The 21840-nt window shown below is 42.5% G+C and overlaps 1 protein-coding gene across 3 annotated transcripts in view; it reads right to left on the bottom strand.

Annotated features, from left to right (window-relative positions):
* Positions 1-15456: 15456 nt before the first annotated feature.
* PPP2R5E (protein phosphatase 2 regulatory subunit B'epsilon) overlaps positions 15457-21840 on the bottom strand; it is a 177400-nt gene continuing 171016 nt past the window's right edge. For all 3 annotated transcript variants that reach the window (XM_089322682.1, XM_070065059.2, XM_070065058.2), the window contains exon 14: positions 15457-20222. In XM_089322682.1, coding sequence (XP_089178808.1) covers positions 20123-20222 — 100 coding nt within the window. In that variant the 3' untranslated portion in view covers positions 15457-20122. The remainder of the gene's footprint in view (positions 20223-21840) is intronic.

Below are 21840 nucleotides of genomic sequence, written 5' to 3'. Positions count from 1 at the left end.
TCAGAGTTATAGAGAGAGAGAAGGAGAGGCAGAGAGAGAGGTCTTCCATCTGTTGGTTCACTCCCCAGATGGCCACAACAGCCAGAGCTGCACTGACCTGAAGCCAGGAGCCAGGAGCTTCTTCTGGGTCTCACATGCAGGTGCAGGGGCCCAAGGACCTGGGCATCTTCTACTACTTTTTCAGGCCATAGCAGAGAGCCGGATGGGAAGTGAAGCAGTCGGGACTTGAACTGGAGCCCACATGGGATGCCAGCACTGCTTTACCCACTACGCCACAGTGCTGGCCCCTAAAATGTGTTTTACTATTCCTTATTGGCATGATCACTCTCAACTCCCTCTTATTAATTACTTCATCACTTAAGCTACCAGTAATTGCTCCAATTCCAATTTGCTTAGGCTGCTATTTCTTGATTTCTGTTAAGGATTTAGCTCCCCTGCACCACTGATACCTCCCCTCACCCATATTCCTAATATACCACCACCTGAATTAAATCAATAATCAGAGTTTGTGTTCATGTCTATGATAATATTCTCTGCAGGTGCAGTAATATACAGTGATTACAAAGCTCTTACAAAGATTCTCTGTTTCCTAGATCTTAGAATTAATTGCCAACAATCTAAATGAAATATCCTGGTGAACAAGACCCCAGTGGAAGGAACAGGCCATCAAGGAGGGAGGCGCCTTTCTCCGAAGGGAGGAAGGAACCTCCACTGTGATACGGCCTTGACTAAACAAGTTCAGAGTTGGTGAACTCAAGGGGCTTCCATAGCCTAGACAGCTCATGGCAAGAGCCTCGGGTGATTGCTGATGCCATAAATAAGAGTGCCAATTGTTAAATCAACAATGGGAGTCACTGGGTACAGGCTCCCCACGTAGGATCTCTGTCCATAATGTGTTTTACTATGAAACTTAAAGACAACACTACTAGTCAAACAATACCCTACACCTTGTGCGGTTGTGTGAGGGCAGCCTGTTGAAATCCTTGCTTAGTGTATACTAAGTTGATCTTCTGTATATGAAGGTAACTGAAAATGAAACTCGACGAAGGGCGGGATGGGAGAGGGAATGAGAGAGGGGAGGGCCGCGGGAGGGAGGGAGGTTGGGGGGGAAGCCACAACAATACAAAAGTTGCGCTTTGTAAATTCACATTTATTAAATAATAAAAAGAAAAAAATAAAAATTAAAAAAAGAAGAAAGGATTTTGGATATTTTCACCATAAACACACGATAAATTTTTAGTTGAGATATGTTTACCCTGGTTTGAATGGTGCATAATGTATGCATATTTGAAAAATCATACAGTACTCCATAAATATATATAGTTTAATGTCATTTAAAAACATTTCATAGATAGATGAATTGTGTAAATATTTTCACTGACCAGAGGAAAAAAATCTTTAAATTCCAGTTGGTATGGATTTGAATGAAATTTAGGTAGAAACTGACAAAAAATTGAGACAGGGCTTGGACTTCCACACTTACTGTATGGCTCTGCCTTGTGAAGTAGAAATCATGTGGTTGCCAGATGAGCTGTGCATGTTCTGTGTAATGACATCTCAAGGTAAATCATCCACTGTTTGGATCCCAAATTATTTCTAGGTGCAGCAAAGTAATGTAACCCTCTTCTTGAAGGAGTCTTCGCAAACGACATATAGTCATCTTCCTCTACAGTTGAAACACGATGTTTAACATTATTTTCAATTCATTCATCATTTCTGTGCGGGCTCATTTATTTTTTTTTCTTTTTTTTTTTTATCTTTTATTTAATGAACATAAATTTTCAAAGTACGACTCATGGGTTACAATGGCTTTCCCCCCCATACCGTCCCTCCCACCCACAACCCTCCCCTTTCCCACTCCCTCTCCCCTTCCATTCACATCAAGATTCATTTTCGATTATCTTAATATACAGAAGATCAGCTTAGTATACCTTAAGTAAGGATTTCAACAGTTTGTTCCCACACAGAAACATAAAGTGAAAAATAATAGATGATTTTTTTTTTTAAATCATGATGAAATCAGATCAGACCTATTGTCATGTTTAATCCCAGTGAGAGTCAAGTTGGGAATCGATAATTTCTTTTTTTTTTTTTTTTTACAGAAGATCAGTTTAGTGTACATTAAGTAAAGATTTCAATCGTTTGCACCCCCATAGAAACACAAAGTGAAATATACTGTTTGAGTACTCGTTATAGCATTAAGCCTCAGTGTACAGCACATTAAGGACAGAGATCCTACATGAGGAGTAAGTGCACAGTGACTCCTGTTGTTGACTTTACCAATTGACACTCCTGTCTATGGCATCAGTAATCTCCCCATGCTCCAGTCATGAGTTTCCAAGGCTATGGAAGCCCCTTGAGTTCTCCGACTCTTATCTTGTTTAGACAAGGTCATAGTCAAAGTGGAGGTTCTCTCCTCCCTTCAGAGAAAGGCACCTCCCTCTTTGAAGACCTGTTCTTTCCACTGGGATCTCACTCACAGAGATCTTTTTGCCAGAGTGCCTTGGCTTTCCATGCCTGAAATACTCTCATGGGCTTTTCAGCCAGATCCGAGTGTGCGGGCTCATTTAAACACATACTGTGAGATAACTTTTCTGTATTGGATGTTAATATTTAACTCATGTATATAGAACTTTTAAATCAGGCAAAACAGTGAGGAATTTGATTATGGGGATTTTGCGTTCAAGGTAGAAATTAGGAGGCTAAGTAGGAACAAGAAATAATAGAAATTCACCCAAATTTTCTAAAGAATGTGATTGGAGACCATGATTGCAATCACTACCACACCAAAAAATCTGATTTTACTACTAATATGATTTTACATCCTAGACCTATTTTGGGAACATATACAGACTTTTAATTTAAAAAGGTACAGTTAGACTATCATTTCTATTACAAGCTACCAAGGTCTTAGCTGTAATTTTTTATAATAATATTGCTGATATACTATATTCATGCTTGATAATTATTTTATGATGTAAATAAAATGATAAGACATATAAAAAAACTGCCTGTATTTTTCTCTTACCCTGTCATCTACATTTCACTAATCATTTTCAAATGTTATATCAACTTCTTTACCAAGTCCTCTCTTTTTTTTTCTTGCTTCCAGGGTGTTTTAATGTCATCTTCACTGTTGATTTTACAGACCTGCTAGTCACATACTAAATTTCTTCCTAGGCAGGGATCCACTGTTCCCTGCACCCTATGTCTTCTGCTTTCTTATTTTACTTTGTGTTGTTGTTGTCTTGCTGGAGCATATCCTGAAGTAGTTTCAAACTTAAGTAAAACTTAATGAAAAGTGAATTTTCTAAATACTAGCTTGTCTAAAAACTCCACCCTCACAACAGAGTGCCTGACTGCATATGGCATGCTAGGTGGCGAACCCCTTTTCCGCACATTTTAAAGGCACTGTCTGACTGTAAAGGAGGAACATGAGGAAGTTTTGAGCGCAATGAAATTTTCTACATGGAATTGTGGTGAGATACCAGATTCTAAGCATCTGTCAGAAGCACGGGATGGCACAACAAAAACGAACTGCAAAAATCAACCAAAGAGTAGGCATTGGTCATGGCAGATAGATCACCACATGAGATACCCACGTTCCATTTCAGAGTGCTTGTCTGAGTCCTGGCTCCTCTGGTTCCAATCCAGCTTCTGCTAGTGTGCACCCTGGAAGACAAGGATAATGGCTCGGGTACGTGGGTCTCTGCTACCCACATGGGAGAATCAGATTTAGTTCCAGGCTCCTGGCTTCAGCCTGGCCCAGCCTGACAGCTGTGGACATTTGGGGAGGTAACTAGTGGACGGGAGATCGTTCTTATATGTCTCTCTCTGCCTTTCAAAATTTAAAGAAAATCTTCAAATTCCATTTTCCATGAACTTTTTGAAGTCCCCTTGTTTTTGTATGCATATGTTAATGCACATATACACACATTTCTATTGCTATAGCTGCACTTATGTGTTTAAAATATAAATACATATTGATACTTCTAGCACCAGAGAATTCAGCCTAACCTTTCTCCAACAATGAAAAACCTAGCAATATTCCTCCGACAGATTTACTTACTTAACTTTATTTTTCTTTTTTTTGACAGGCAGAGTTAGACAGTGAGAGAGAGAGAGAGAGAGAGAGGAAAGGTCTTCCTTCCGTTGGTTCACCCCCAAAATGACCACTGTGGCCGGCACGCTGCGCTGATCCGAAGGCAGGAGCCAGATGCTTCTCCTGGTCTCCCATGGGGTGCAGGGCCCAAGCACTTTGGGCCATCCTCCACTGCACTCCCTGGCCACAGCAGAGAGCTGGCCTGGAAGAGGGGCAACCGGGACAGAATCCGGCGCCCCGACCGGGACTAGAACCCGGTGTGCTGGCGCTGCAGGTGGAGGATTAGCCAAGTGAGCCACGGCGCTGGCCTTGTTTAACTTTATTATAAAGCCAAAATAGTTTCAGAGTTCTTAACCAATACCTATAAAAGAAATTTATGCTTCTTTTTGAACGCTTCTTTTTGTTTTGAGCTTCACAATATTTAAAGTACTATTTAATACTAAACACTATTTAGTACTAATTAATATTTAAGTACTATTTTCCTTAGCAATTTAGATTAACTCTTTTCTTCCCTATCCTAGTTAGTATGATTATGATTCATTTTTTTAAGATTTATTTATTTGAGAGGCAGAGTTACAGACAGAGAAAGGGAGAGTTGGAGAAAGCGGTCTTCCTCTTTGAGAGGCAGAATTACAGAGATGCAAAGAGAGAGAGAGGCAGAGAGAAAGGGGGAGAGAGAGAGAGAGAGAGAGAGAGAGGTCTTCCATCTGCTGGCCACCAGGGCTGGGCCGATCCAAAGCCAGGAGTGAGGAGCTTCTTCCAGGTCTCCCACGTGGGTGCAGGGGCCCAAGGACTTGGGCCATCTTCTACTGCTTTCCCAGGCCACAGTAGAGAGCTGGATTGGAAGAGGAGTAGCCAGGACTCGAACCAGTGCTCATTTGGGATGCCAGCACCGTAGGCAAAGGGTTAACCTATTATGCCACAGTGCTGGCCAGGATTCATTTGTAACATAGTTATTTGTTGTAGTTCCCATTCTATCTTCCCCTCCACATCTTTGTTGCTTTTTATTTGATAGATTTACTCCCCAAATGCCCACAGCAGCCAGGCTGGGCCATGCCAAAGCCAGGAGCAGGGAATTCAATCTGCATCTCTCACATGGGTGGCAGGGACCCAACCATCTGAGCCATCACTGCTGCCTCCCAGGGTGCACATTAGCAGGAAGCTGGAGCAGAGTTGGGACTTGAACCCAGGCACCCTAGATCCGCGATGTGGGCATTCCAGACAGTTAACTGTTGGGCCAAAGGCTCACAGCACAAGATAAGTTTATTTTGGTGGGAAAAAAAAAAGAAATTTGTTTGAAATCTACACATAACATAGTTTTTTAGTAATATGCATTTTCTCTGAATTTTTTGAAGATTTCAAAAAATTTTACCCCCAAAATAAACTTACCTTTGAAATTCATTTTTCACAAACCTTTTGAAGTACCTTCAGGTTGCCTAGAAGTATCTCCCGGGACAGAGTATAAACAGTGGCAATGAACACATCTACTATCCAGTCTTAGTTTCTAAAATATGATTCGTTAACTAAAGAAGCCAGGGGGCTGGCGCTGCGGTGCTGTAGGTTAATCCTCCATCTGTGGTGCCGGTACCCATATGGACACTGGTTCTAGTCCCAGCTGCTACATTGCTGATCCAGCTCTCTGCTGTGGCCTGGGAAAACAGTGGAAGATGGCTCAAGTCCTTGGGTCCCTATACCCATGTGGGAGACCTAGAGGAAGCTCCTGGCTCTTGGCTTTGGATCGGCCCAGCTCCAGCCATTGCAGCCAATTGGGGAGTGAACCAGCAGATGGAAGACCTCTCTCTCTCTCTTTCCCTTTCTCTCTGCCTCTCTCTCTGCATCTCTGTAATTCTGCCTCTCAAATAAATAATCTTTTAAAAAAGTTTGTGAAAAATGACATTAAAAAATGTTCATTTTGATGCAAAATAAATTTGAAATCCATGCATTGCTTTTTCATAACATGCATTTTCTTTTCTTTTTTTTTTTACAGGCAGAGTGGACAGTGAGAGAGAGAGAGAGAGAGAGAAAGGTCTTCCTTTTCCGTTGGTTCACCCCCCCAGTGGCCGCTGCGGCTGGTGTACCGCGCTGATCCAAAGCCAGGAGCCAGGTGCTTCCTCCTGGTCTCCCATGGGGTGCAGGGCCCAAGCACTTGGGCCATCCTCCACTGCACTCCCGGGCCACAGCAGAGAGCTGGCCTGGAAGAGGAGCAACCAGGACAGAATCCGGCGCCCCGACAGGGACTAGAACCCAGGGTGCCGGCACCGCAGGTGGAGGATTAGCCTAGTGAGCCGCGGTGCTGGCCAATAATAACATGCATTTTCTATGAACATTTTGTAGACCCCTCGTATTTGCATAGTGATTATAAAAGGGGGAATATTGTGCAGTGGAAAACCTTTGTGGACAGAGCCTGAGTCCGGTGAGCTGGGAGTGCACAGTGAGGTCTGGTACCCCCTGGTGAGCACCGAGACCGAGTAGTCGAGTAGTCATCTCTGGAACGTGCCTCCAAGTAACGCATGCTTTCAATCTAACAGCAGGCAAGCCTCACACAAACCCACCAGACTTTCGAACAAACCCTTGACTGGAAAAGGGCAGAAGTCTCAGTCGTTCCTTGTAAGGGAAGATGCAGAAACTGTCAAAGACCGGGAGAGACTAAAGCGACCTAGAAACTAAATGTGGAGTCTGGACTGGATCTTGGAAACAGAAAAGGAACACTAATGGAAACAGTGATGAAATCTGATTCGGTTCAAAGTCTTGCTTAATAGCTCTGTATCGAAGACAACAGATCCAAGATGAATTTTCCTGTGGGTACAGAACATGTGACCACTAGGGGGAGCTGGGTGAAGGGCACCCGGGAATTCCTGGTACTATTTTTCAACACTTCTGTAAGTCTAAAGTGATCTCAAAAGAAGGCTTTAAAAAATAAGTGGAGGAAAAATGAGTCAGCAGAAATGCTAAAGAACAAGTGTAACACAGCCGTGCTATATGGCAAAACTCACATACGTGAATGGCTGATGTGTGAGAACCAATAATGTCGACTGAGAACAATGCCTGATGGATAACACACAGTGAGTGCATGTGGCCAGGTGCATCATGGGTCCCCACAACATACCCCTTGCTGGAAGACCTGTTTCCAGAGCATTTGACTAAAGCCCTACCAAACCTTGCCTTGCAGATACACATGGTAAAAATCCAGCCAAAACCCAATGGGCAGTTGGGAGTGAGTGGTGGGACACGGGGAAGCACGGACAGGCATGTTCTGAAAGGGGAGCAGCTGTTGGAAGAAAAGATGCCCCCGCAGTGCGTTTGCCGTCTTTATAGGGTCAACGTCACACGAAGCAGAATGTAATACAGAAGCTATCTGTCTGGCCTGGACACCCAGAGGGCATTCTAAAGTAGCATTGTGGCTGCCAAGAACTGAGGGCGGAAGAAATGGAGTTTTATTGTTTAATGGGTTGAGCTTTAGTTCTGCAAGATGAAAAGAGAGAGAGAGATGGATGGTGGTGACGGCTACACTATATGAATGTACTTAATATCACCGAGCTGCACACTTAAAAAAGTTATTAGGACAATAAATTTCACATAAGAAAACAAACAACAGCAACAAAGCAGAGGGCAGAGCACAGGACAATCACAGCCGGTGGGAAGTGAGGACGAAGAGAAGCAGAAGGAAAAAACCCAAACCTTGTACATCATTCAGTCTAAATCTCTGTCCAAGCCTTGCACACATGGAATGACCTCCTGGGAAGGGTAACAGAACAGAACCAACATGGGAGCTGCTGCCCTAGAGGGGTCTGCGCTTTGGGTCCCTTCCAAGTCAACTGCTTGTCAAAACAAAATGAGTGGCCGGCGCCATGGCTCAATAGGCTAATCCTCTGCCTGCGGCGCCGGCACACCGGGTTCTAGTCCTGGTCGGGGCACCGGATTCTGTCCCGGTTGCCCCTCTTCCAGGCCAGCTCTCTGCTGTGGCCAGGGAGTGCAGTGGAGGATGGCCCAAGTGCTTGGGCCCTGCACCTGCATGGGAGACCAGGAGAAGCACCTGGCTCCTGGCTTCGGAACAGCACAGCACGCCGGCCATAGCGGCCATTTGGGGGGTGAACCAACGGAAGGAAGACCTTTCTCTCTGTCTCTCTCTCTCTCTCTCACTGTCTAACTCTGCCTGTCAAACAAAAATGATCAATGGACTCTCAGAGGATACACAGGATTCAGAGTTTCCATGCTATTCATAATAACCAAAATTACTTACAAGAACCAGGGAAAGGTGACAGAAGCCCAAGAAAAAGACGAATAAAACAGAGCCCAATGTGACCCAGATGTTGGAATTCGCCAAGAATTTTATGACATGTACCTTCTGTGATATGTAGATTCAATGCAGACATCATAAGATAAAAAAAAATCTAAAAGAAAAAATGACTGCATGGGCTTATCAGCAATAGAGGAAAGAGCCAGTAAACGTAAATAAAGATAGATTAACAAAAGTCACCTGATTTGAAGAACACACACACAAAAAAAAGATACTTTCTTAAAGATGAACAGCACACTCCCTAGATAACGACAGAAATAACAAATGTTAGCATGAATATGGATCAATTAGAACCTTCATACACTGAGAGCAGGAATCAAACAGTGAAGCTGCTGTGGAAGCCAGCCCAACAGTCCCTCAACAAATTAAATGGCATTTCTAGGTTGGGCATATGGCCCAGCAGCCAGACACCACTTGGGACACACATCTCACATCAGAATGCGTGGGCTTCAGTCCCTGCTCCTCTTCAAATTGCAGCCTCCTGCTGATGTGAACCCTAGGATGGTTCAGCAGGTGGGTCCCTGACACCACATGGGAGACCTAGATTGAAGTCCCTGGCTTCATCTGGGGAATGACCCAGATGTGTGGGAGGAAATAGTTCTCTCATTCTCCCTCTCTCACTTTTTCTTCTTGTCACTCTCTTCCTTTCACTCCTACCAAGAACAAAAAGAATTAAAAATAGGTATTCATATAAAAAGGTTTAATGAAGCTTATTAACAGCACCACTCACAGTAGTTATAAGGTGGAAATTATCTGAATGTCCATCCTTGAAGAATGAACAAACTTCTAAGAGCAATCCCATTCACAATGCCTATACAAAAAAGTAAATATCTTGGAGTAAATTTAACCAAGGATATCAAAGGTCTCTACAATGAAAATTACAAAACATTAAAGAAAGAAATAGAAGAGGACACACGCACACAAAAGAACAATCTTCCATGTTCATGGATTGGAAGAATCAATATCATCAAAATGTCCATACTACTGAAAGCAATTTATAGATTTAATGCAATCCCAATCAAAATACCAAGGATATTCTTCTCAGATCTAGATAAAATGATGCTGAAATTCATATGGAAACACAGGAGACCCCAAATAGCTAAAGCAATCTTATACAACAAAAACAAAGTCAGAGGCATCACAATACCAAATTTCAAGATATACTACAAGCAGTTATAATCAAAACAGCCTGTTACTGGCACAGAAACAGATGGGTAGACCAATGGAACAGAATAGAAACTGCAGAAATCAACTCACACATCCTACAACCAATTTATCTTTGACAGGGGAGCTAAAATCAATCCCAGGAACAAGGACAATCTCTTCGACAAATGGTGCTGGGAAAACTGGATCTCCACATGCAGAAGTATGAAGCAAGGCCCCTACTTTACACCTTACACAAAAATCCACTGAAAATGACTCAAAGACCCAAATTTATGATTCAATACCATCAAATTATTAAAGAACATTAGGGAACTCCTGTAAGATATTGGCATAGGCAAAGACTTCTTGGAAAAGACTCCAGAGGCACAGGCAATCAAAGCTAAAATTGACAAAAGGGATTCCATCAAATTGAGAAGCTTCTGTACTTGCACAAGAAACAATCAGTAAATTGAAGAGGCAACTGACAGAATGGAAGAAATCATTTACAAACTATGTAGCTGATAAAGGATAAATATCCAGAATCTATAATGAGCTCAAGAAACTCAACAACAACAAAACAATTCAGCTAAGAAATGGACAAAGGACTTGAACAGGCATTTTTCAAAAGAAGAAAGCCAAATGACCAACAGGCACATGAAGAAATGTTCAGGATCATTAGCAATTAGGGAAGTGCGAATTAAAACCACAATGAGGTTTCACCTCACCCTAGTTAAAATGGCTTTCATACAGAAATCAAAACTCAACAGACACTGGTATGAATATAGGTCAAAAGGTACCCTAACCACTGTTAGAAATGTAAGCTAGTGCAGCCACTGTGGAAAACAATATGGGGATACCTTAGAAATCTGAATATAGACCTACCATATGATCCAGCCATCCTACTTCTGGGAATTTGCCCAAATGGAAAGAAATCAGCATATGAAAGAGTCATCTGTATCCCCATGTTTACTGCAGTTCAATTCACAATAGCTAAGATGTGAAATCAACCCAGATGTCCATCAACTGGAGACTGGATAAATTATGGAAGAGGTACATCATGGAATACTATACAGTGGTAAAGAAAATTAAATCCTGTCATTTGCAACATAGTAGATGCAACTGGAAAAGATTATACTTAGTGAAATAAGCCAGTCCCCAAAAGACAAATACCATATGTTCTCCCTGATGTGTGGTAACTAATACAGTACCTAAACCATCAGGGCACCGGATTCTGTCCTGCTTGCTTCTATTCCAGTCCAGCTCTCTGCTGTGGCCCAGGAAGACAGTGGAGGATGGCCCAAGTGTTTGGGCCCCTGCACCAACATGGGAGACCAGGAGGAAGCACCTGGCTTCTGGCTTCGGATCGGCGCAGCACATTGGCCGTAGTGGCCATTTGGGGGGTGAACCAATGGAAAAAGGAAGACCTTTCTCTCTGTCTCTCTCTCTCACTGTCTAACTCTGCCTGTCAAAAAAAAAAAAAGGGTAATCTATAGAAGTGAAATTGACACTTTGAGATGCCCTTTTGTCTCAACTGTTGAGGGACAGTTTTTCCCCCCATACTATTTGTTGAACTCTTTATTTAGTGTAGGGTTAATCTGATGTGTATAAAGTTCATTGAAAATAGCTCTTAGTAAGAAATAATAATGGGACTAGAAGAAGGAAGAGGAAGAAGTGTGGGAGGGAGGGTAGGAAGGGAAGAATCACTGTTTTCCTAAATTTTTATATATGAAATGCATGAAGTGTGTACACCTTTAAGGTTTCTAGGTAAAAACAATACAAACATGGAATATACATACCATGGAATATTATTTAGTCATGAAAAGTAATGCTACCACATAAGTGAACTTCAAAAAGCATTATGCTAAATCAAAGAAACCAGACACAAAAGGCCACAGATCATATGATTCCATTTATATGAAATATACAGAATACATAAAGGAAGAAAGCAGATTAGTAGTTGCAGGGGCTGAGGAAGGAATGGAGAGTGCTTAATAGTACTTTGGAAGTGCACAGAATGATGGCTGCACACTACTGTGAAAGTTCTAACTTCCTGCAGGGTTTACAGTGGTCACTTTGTTAACCGTGTTTTATCTCCGTACAACAAAAATTTAAAAATATGAGCAATCTCAGGGACCTTTGGTATAATACCAAAAGGGTTAACACACATATAACAGAAACAGGGAATACAAAGAATGGAGAAGTTTACCAAACCTGGTTAAAAGGTATAAACTTAGAGATACAAACTGCTGAGTGATACACAAAGACACTGACTGAGAATCTTTCCTTACAATATACATAGTGTTTATCCCAGAAATTCAATAAAATAAAAGTAGAAAAACTGTAGCATCATTTCAGTATATTCAGAATAGGCAATGGACAAGTATCAATACTTATTCATGACAAAAAAAAAAACTCAGAAAACTAAAAATAGAAGGAAACTTCCTCAATTTCATAAAGGACATCAATTTAAAAAAAAACTACAATTAACATAGTTGATGGAGAAATATCACTTTCTCTCTAAGATTAGGGATAAGGTAAGAATGACACTTGTGCCACTTCTATTCAACATTATACTCCAGTCTTAATCTTCACAACAAGGATAAAGGAAAGAACTATAATAGAAATTTGGAGATCAAAACCAAAGAAATAAAACTTTCTATCTGCAGATAAAAGGATTATTTACACAAAAACCTATGGAATCTATAAAACTAATTAAATAGGTAAATTTAGCAAAATGTAAAGATGTCAGTTAATACACAAAATCAATTTTAGTATCAAACAAAAATGAAAAAACAGTTCCATTTCTAATGCCTTCCCAAAACATAAAAATATTTACCAATACATTTAACAAATGATTCAGGAGACTTCCAGACTGAAAAATTACCAGATATTGCTGGGGGAAATTAAAGACAGAATGAATGAAGTTATACCATGTTCATGGATGTCAGTCCATCTCATGGGGCTGTAATAGAATGTCACACAGACACTGGGTGACGTTTAAAGAGAACAAGCTTGTTTCTCATGGTGCTGGATGCTGGGGGGGTCCAGGTGCCAGCATCTGGAGGTGGCCTTGCTATATCATCCCATGGCAGAACACAGGAGGGTGGGAAAGGGAGGGAAGAAAGGAGGGACGTGGAGCAGGAGTGAGAGAGAGAGACAGACAGCTAGAGATTGAACTCATCCTTTTATAACGAATCCAGTCCTAGAAAAACAGCATTGATCCATTCCTGTGAGCAGAGCTCTCACAGCCTAACCACATCTTATTAGTCCCTGCCTCCCAAAACTGTTGCACTGGGGACTAAGTTTCTAGTATATGCTTTAAGGGGAACACATTCCAACTATAGATTATAATTCAGTATTTGTGTCAGTCCTTCCCAAAATCACAGGTTCCATGTAACCCCAATCACAACACCACCAGTTTATTTTCTTCTGTAGAAATAGATGGGTTGCTTCTGAGTTTTATGTAGAGATCAAAGGATCTGGCTGGCATATGGACAGCAACCTTGAAAAAGAAAGAGCACAGACAACTGGTTCCCAGGCCATCTTAAAGCTACAGTAATCATGACACCATGGTTCTGTCTCAAGGACCTCCACTACAACTGGAGTAGAACAGGACACCCCAATGTAGATGCAAACTTTCAGGGTAGCTTGTTGACAAAGGGACCAAACCAACTCTTCAGGGAGACATTTCAGTAAGTGGTGCCATGGTAACTGGATATTCATATGAAGAAAATGGATCTAGATTCCTAGTTTATAATCTTCCCAAAACAGAATCCAAGGGGAACTATGCACTGAGACAGAAAGCTAAAATTATAAATAAGTCCTTAGAAGAAAACATAAGAGCATATTTTCGGTTCTGGGATGTGGGGGTGGGGAAAACAGAAAGGTTTCTTAGGTCATAAGAAACAATTATCATAAAACAATTCTGCCTTAAGAATAAAAGTGTAGGGGGCTTGTGCTGTGGCATAGCGGGTTAGGCTGCTCTCTGCAGTGCTGGCATTCCATATGGGCATTTGTTCATGTCCCAGCTGCTCTACTTCTGATCACCAGCTCCCTGCTACTGTGCCTGGGAAAGCAGAGGAGGATGGCCCAAGTCTTTGGGGCCCTGCACGCACATGGGTGATCTAGAAGCTCCTGGCTCCTGGCTTCGGCCTGGCCCTGAGTGAACCAGCAGATGGAAGATCTGACTCCCCCTCTCTCTGTAACTCTTTCAAATAAATAAATATATCTTTTTTTAAAAGTGTATTTATAACATACATCATAATCAGAAAAAAATCAAATTTTCATTTCTCCTAACTATCCCATTCTTTAGTGTTTTTTTTTAAGCTAATGTGAGCTTAAAAGAAACTTTCAGGATACATCGCTAATTTTTTTTTTTTTTTTTTTTTTTTGGACAGGCAGAGTGGACAGTGAGAGAGAGAGACAGAGAGAAAGGTCTTCCTTTACCGTTGGTTCACCCTCCAATGGCCGCCACGGCCGGTGCACTGTGGCCAGGGCATTGCGCTGATCCGAAGCCAGGAGCCAGGTGCTTCTCCTGGTCTCCCATGCAGGTGCAGGGCCCAAGCACTTGGGCCATCCTCCACTGCACTCCCGGGCCACAGCAGAGAGCTGGCCTGGAAGAGGAGCAACTGGGACAGAATCCTGCGCCCCAACTAGGACTAGAACCCGGTGTGCCGGCGCCGCAGGCAGAGGATTAGCCTATTGTGCCGCGGCGCCGGCCACTAATTTTGTTTTTTAATACATTTGGGAGGCGAAGAGTCGGTGAGACACAGATAGAACTCCCACCTACTGGTTCAGTCCTCAAACACCCACAATGGGTAGGGTTGGGCAAGGGCTGAAGCTAGCTCAGAGCCGGAGCTCAGGACCAAACTGGGACATTCAGACTCGCAGAGAGAGCATTGTAACCAGTGATGGACACTGCCAGGCCAAAGAGCCACCCTAGGACACACTACTTGCATAAAATCCGGGAAACACGAATTGCACTTTCATCTGCTATGTCTCCATTTTTGTAAATACTTATTTCCAGGGGGTGGCAGCCCCCTGCCAAGGATTGCCGATTTCACTGAAATGGGAATCATCTCTTAAATCTCTGAACCCTAAATATTCTGTGACAAGTTTCTTATCCCCATAACCTGCCAAGAGGTTGATCTTGATGCTACAAAACACAAAATGCCCGAGTTTACAAGGACTTTTTCCTCCCATCCCAGATTCTCTGAATAGCAAACATCAACTGGTTACCTCCATGTTTCTCGGTTTTATACAATTTAATTGTCTAACGGTAGACCACACCCAAATCAAATGCTTTACAGAGAAACCATTCCTCTCTCACGTGACTGCAAATCAGCCAATACATTGAGGTTTGTGTGTCCCCTACCCTCACCTGAAGCTGAGCAGGCTCTGATTTTAGTCAAAAGAACAGGACGGAAGTGATGCTGAGACAGTCGGCCCAGACTGCAGGATGCAGCAAACTGGCAGTCCCATGTCCTGTCTCTTAGAACCCAGTGGCCACACTGTAAGAGAGGAGACCCACAAGGTAAGAGCCTGCACGAACTTGAAGGCCACGCTGAGTGAACCGTGTTGGGAGTGAACCCTCCTGCCCGGCCTGAGACATCCACGCTGATACGAGGCTCAGAGACCACAAGCTCTTGCCAAGTCCTTCCCAAACCATAAAACCCAGAGTGAGCACTTAAGCATTGCTGTGTGGAGCCTCTAGCACGGGGAGAGGCTGGTTATACCATAAAGCCCCTGGACCACTGCCCGGTATTATACACCCCTCATCATAGACGAATTCTCCCCCAGTTGGAAGCCCCAGCACGCCAACCTCACTTGCCCTCAAGGCTGAACGGATCAACTCTATCACCTGTATGGTTCGGAAAAGGCCACGGAGGTGGGAGACAAACAACAGAGCCAGGCGCCCCAGAACACTCCACTGCTTTATTCTGATGCGCCCACAGTACAGAACCTTGCACACAGCTGTGAACGGGGTTACATTGCGTTGGGGGAGCACCTTCATTTTTGTTTCTGTCACCACTTTGAAGAAAGTTAAATCATTTCCAAAGAAAAAACATTTTAAGTTCCAAGTGTTTCAAGACCCAGCTTGCATTCTGTTGTGTCTGAGAAGGAAGGAGCTGGAAGATCTGGTGTTTTAGCGTTGTGGGTCAGAAGTCTTCACCATCTGGTTGAACCAGTCTATAATTTTCATATGCAACTTTTCATATCAAAAATGCTTCACTTTTACCTCTACCCACAAACAGATGCTGTTACACACACACACACACACACACACACACGCACACGCACACACACACAGCTAAATTCAAATCCAACCATGAATCACAGCATTACTAACAGGGAAAATGAACTTCTGCTGCCCTCTCCTGCTAAGACAATGAAATACTAAAATACCAGATGTATAAAGCTACAGCAAAATCCTCAAACCAAAAGCAATGGACATGTCATTTTCATTATGCTTCAATCAAAAATCAGACAACAACCAGAAAATGTATTGGTAATATTTGTATTTTTGAAAGTTCCCCATTTGATACATGAGGTGTGGATTACAACTTATTTACAATAAGTGATTTCCCAAAAAAAAAAAAAAAAAGTAAAGAAAGAGGAAAGGGGGCAGGAAGGAATGGAGGAAGACAGGCTAACAGAAGAGGGGGAGAAAGGAGGAAGAGAGGAGATTGGGCAGGGGGAAAAGCTCCGAGGAGGACGGGAGAGGCAGGAGGAAGCAAAGGAAACCTATGTTCATAGACATCGCAATACGGGACGTGTATTTCCGAGAGAGACCTCTGCTGCTGTCGTACACAAGAAGCAGCACAAACGAACATTCCGCTAGATCAGAATTTGCTCAACTTTCTCTCCAGATGCACAATCCTCCTTTCAGCTTTTCAAAATGAAATGCAGAGGAATCTAAGATGCACTGTCCATAGACCTGCTACAAAAATCCCTGTGGCTCATCCCTCAACTCCACTCAGAGAAGCGGCTGAGCCAGACACACACAAAAAATATCGATGTGCAAATACAACTTTACTGATCACATCTGGTGCCACCTGGTAGCCACAGGTGACTGTCACTTGGTGATAACATTGGTTATAGCATCAAAAGGATCTCTTCATTTCCTGGGCCAGATCAGTGCATCCAATTAAACGGGGAGGAAAAAAAAAAAAAAAAAAAAAAAAAAAACGGGGCGGGGGAGGGCCAGAATCTGAACACTTAAAAATGCCAGTAACTTCCATATATCACTTTCCCACCCCCCATCACCCCCACAAAAAAATAAAAAGGCTTTTAAAGCTCTAAATATACTTTTTTTTTTTTCCTTTCCATAGTGTGATTGCGCCTAGGGCTATGTGTTTAAGTATTGCAGGTGCAATTACTAGCAATTCCTGGCTGTGCACCCTGGACTGCCCCACGCCTAGGAGGAGGTACAGAATAAATTAAATCCTTCTACTTAGGCAAACAAGCCCAAGAGGAAGGAGCATAACCCTGCTTGTGAGTATCCAGCGGCATTGAGGGTATTCTTTCTTTTTTTTTTAATTTTTTTTAAAAGGCAAATGTTAGAGGAAAATATACTAAAACTTAAAAGGACAAAACCTAACACTGAAGGAAAACAACTAGGACATTCGCATGATGAGAAAAAGGAATGCATGCTTTGATTCAGAGTATGACATGGGTTGGTTTTCACTCATACAGTTGTCTAGGCCCACAGCCCAAGGCCTCAGTCTCGTTCTAAACCACAGGGCTGTGTGTATTGTTTTCTTCCAAAGACACTCGTAATCCTATCCCTGAAACCAATATGGTAGGGAATGGGTTGGAGTGATCCTCACTAACTACAATATTTGCTATTTAAAAAATATATTTATATATAGTTCTGAAAATCATGACGCAAACAAAATAGAACACCAGGATGCATTTGTCACAATTAACTCGAGTTGCAGCAACAGCAGAATTGTGGGAAGGGACAGAGAGGGCGGCTGCCAATGCAGCAAGTGCGTCCTTAAAAATGTCACATAGTGCAACAGTCAGCTTACCTCAGTTACTCTGCGTCACTGCACACAACGTGACAAACGTCACATTGTCACTCTCAGTTAGGAAAGAAAAAGACAGCGTTTTCTTCTCAGAAGTTGCCCTGTGGATTGTAGACATATAGCTCTATCGCGGCTTCCTTAAATACACCAAAATTTGGCTTTAGTCTTCTCAGTTTGGAATGATCAACACACAAAATTGACATCCAGGATCACCCGTGTCATTTCCACCTTCACTCTGATGGCAGTGTAAGGTGCAACAAAAAGAAAAAAAGGGACCCTGGCCTCTCTCGTCTCCAGTGACTGCATTGCATTCCGATGGGCGGAGGTTCTTGATAAACCTGGGATTTTCACATCTCCTATCTAAAAAGATGAATTCTGGGCAAAAAAAAGTTTATACTACCAAAAATCAACGTGATGTAGAGTCACAAGGAAAGGGCTAAAACCAAAAGGGCGGAGAAGAAAGGTCACACACGATCCTCCAGCATCAGTAACTCAACTGGCGCCTCGGCTCCCACACCTTGGAAGTACGGTGCCTCCTCTGGCAGCCTCTGCCACCTTTACGTTGAAGCCCCATGAACTTCTTTTTTTGTAAATCTAGGAATTCCATCAACCCACGTTGTGTTTGGTGCTGTGCGTGATGTTTTTAATGCTATTTCTCTTTAGGAATGGACGATGTCAAGTGTTGTTTACAAAGTTACCTAGGTGACAATATCCGCCACCAGCTGACTCCTAAGGACGCACTCTACCTCCTGGCCCTGGAGCACTTCCCAGGGAAGAAAGCGCAGTGGCAACTCCTTTTTCCTTTCTCTTGGAAACAATAACACTGTATATTCTGCTTTATATTTCAATGGAAGAAAGAAAATATACAGGCCCATATTTATATTATATTTCTAGTAAGAGCAACAGTAGTTCATATGCTCGTGTTTGCTACTATCACAATTTAACATATGAACAAAGACTCAGCCCCACCCTTGGATACTGCGGAAGGGGACGGCTGAGGATTATCAACTCACTGCTGCCCATCTACCATGAGCAAGCGCATCCTGGACGTCAACCCAGGACACACGCCTTTCAGTACATCACAATGCAGCCATATTAAGTCCGTACGTACTGTACACAGGTTGTACCAGGGACTTTCCTACCCCTTGGTATAAGATTCCTCTTTTAAGTACAAAGCAGAGAGCCAATAAGATACATCTATAATACAGCCCTAGATTTTGTTTTTTTGTTTTTGTTTTTGTTTTCTTAAACAATTTGGTCACGATGCACCTTTGATATAAAAGCATTTTTAAACTTTATTATTAATACTCAGGACATTAGGAATTTCCAGATTTTTTCAGTAGCATTTGTAGAACCACTTTTGGTAACAAATACAGTAGTTAGGAATACGCATCCAGTTCAGAATGCATAATGTTTATCCTGAATCCTTTCCGGCTAAAAACAGGGTGGGCACTGTGATGAGATATAGAACGAGAAATCTACAAAAAACACTGTAACATGTTTGTTTGTTTTTTCCCAGAGGCTACATCCTCTTTTGCTGGAATACTTTATAAATACATATTAAAAAGTAAGGCAACAACTCCAAACAGTCCAAGCTGTTTGCTCAACTCTGTTCCCAATTGGATTCACAATCCTGGCGATCAATTTCATGGTTAGACTTTAGTGTTTGTCTTTCTCATTTCATATGGTCCAAAAGGATGTTTTTCTGACATTTCTAAAACATCTCTGGTCTGTGTGTGTTCAGTGATGTATGCAACCAATACTGGCCAGGGACTGAAGCTTGTGCAGCCCCAGTGCCTGTTTTCAAAGGATTCAAGACACTGATTTGGATCCACCATCGACTCACGCATGAATCCAAAACTCCCCTCCCTACTATGTTTATCACCTCTTCTCTTCTGACTCTTAATTTTCAAACGAAAGGAGCACCAGGGCTACCTGGCGACTGGAAAGATGTTCACCCCAGTAAACAAAACTTTCTCTATCAGGGGCCTTAATAATTCATGGCCCCCTTCCACATGGACATTCAACTCATGAAGATGTGCAAAAGGAAAAGATGTCAAATTACAGTCAAGTTATCCAGAGGAGGATGGCATACAAACTTACAAGGAAATGACAGTCTTTTTTTTTTCTTTCTTTACTATAAATACATTTAACAGCTTAGCAGAAAGACAAGCTAAATTTAAGATTGTTCACATTTGAAAATTTTATCATACTCTCTGCTAGTGATAAATAAGGAACTCCTGATAATGGAATTTTAACATAGCAATTTCATCAACAGATCTCTGAAGACTGCTGTTTCGTGTTTTAAAGAGGGTTAGAACAATGATTACGTTTGCAAAGTTCTGAGAAGTCCATCTACTGTCCAAACTTTGGATTTGAAGTCCTTATTTTTTTCCTTTACTTAGAGACAGGTATATACAGTGTTGCTGTAACAATGAAACAAATGTGAAATCTACTGTAAAGTTGCACAATACAGAAAACTGTTGCTCCATCTTCTACTACATAAATGTGTGGCTCCACAGGTTAGCTAGCTTGCCGGCGTTGTCTCTGTTAGGTTGGAATTATCCCGTCGCGTCTAAGGCCTCTCTTTAACTCCAGGTCCTCCAACTTCTTCCATAACTCTTCACGCTCCTTTTCTTTCTTTTTCTCACTGGGGGAGAGAAAACAACATAAGCAACCGAGAAGCGGGGGAGATTCTCCACCAACAGCTGCTTGCAACACATTTTTCCCGTCAATGTTTGAAAAGCCTCCAAAGGCTCACAGGAAGCTGGCGCATGTCCTCATTTTGGGTTTTCCTCTCCTGTGCTTGCATTTTATGATTTTTTTTTTTTTTGCTACCTACATAGGCACAAAAGTAGCATTACTCCACAGAGCAGATGACAAGGGTATTTTAAGACGCCATATTAATATCCCTTTATACTTAGCTTAATGGGGAAAATCAGCTTCAAAATCACTGAGCAACCAGCTGGGTGGACTTCCACGATCAGCTGGCCCAGAACCACGGCCTGTCAGTATGTTCTGGGGCCTCGGGGGACTCTAGGTTTTTGGATGTCTCCAAAATGGCTTCTCCACAAGGACAGTGGACATGACACTGACACAGAGAAAAGAGTGGGATCAGGAACACCACCTTCCCCGCTCTGCTCCTATCTGCTTTTCCCACACCAGCAATATGCCAACTCCTTAGCAGCTTGGGAGAAACTAAGACCTTGCAATTTCAGTTTAATTAACGACTGGGGCCGACTTTGGTTGATATCATTATCTGTTCACTCTCTAATGTACCAAGACTTCAACTTTGGTTCAGTATCAGTTTTACTGGTGATTTCCAGTCCTTCAGATTTCACTGACGAAATTTACTGTAAAACTGGATTCCAACATATAGTCAACAAACTGCATTTTGCCAAGGACATTTAGGAATTCGCAGATTTTAGCCAAAGACAGCAACTGTTAACATCAACCAAGTAGGAATACACAGCTATACTGTAAACTGAATGAAGTTGGTTTATTCAACATCATTCACTGTACTGTTCCTAGTTCTCCTCATCTTGACCTCTGAGTCCACAAACTCCGATGATGCCGGAAAAGAGGGGCCCCGCCAATCCAGGCACAGCAACGTGGTCCCTGCGCTTTGTCAGCAAGGACTTAACTTCGGCCACAGCGCAAGTTTCACTGCTCGGGAAAGTGCTTGCTCGCCCTCTCTGCCTTATAAAGAAATAAATCTCTCAGGGCCAGCCCAGCGGGTTAAAGCCCCAGCCAGCAGCCCAGCATCCAAATGGGCACCAGTTCAAGTCCCAGCTCCTCCACTTCCCATCCAGCTCTCTGCTGTGGCCTGGGAAAGCAGTAGAAGATGGCCCAGGTGCTTGGGCCCCTGCGCCCGCGTGGGAGACCCAGAGGAAGCTCCTGGCTCTGGATTAGCTCAGCTGTGGCAGTTGAGGCCATTTGGGGTAGTGAACCAGCAGATCGAAGACCTCTCTCTCTGTAACTCTGCCTTTCAAATAAATAAATCTTTAAAAAAAAAAAAAAAAAGGAAAAAAAGAAATCTTTCAATAAAAAAAACCTCCAGAAAAATCAAAGTAGTTTGCTATCCTCATTCCTCTAGAGTCATGAGGGAATGCTAGGCTGTGTAACGAGTATCAGCATTTCATAATCAATATTTTGATAACCTAGGCCTTGATTGCTATAATCAGATTTCTATAGAACCTAACTCTTACTGGGCGTAACAGAATTACCTATCTGGCAATTCTGACCATGAGAAAGTGCATTAGCACGGC

Source organism: Oryctolagus cuniculus, chromosome 20 (assembly GCF_051225735.1).
Source record: "Oryctolagus cuniculus isolate XC-2025 breed Fujian yellow rabbit chromosome 20, ASM5122573v1, whole genome shotgun sequence".
NCBI lineage: Eukaryota > Metazoa > Chordata > Mammalia > Lagomorpha > Leporidae > Oryctolagus > Oryctolagus cuniculus.
Note: the sequence above shows the minus strand (reverse complement) of the source record. Positions and strands in the feature narration are given on the sequence as shown.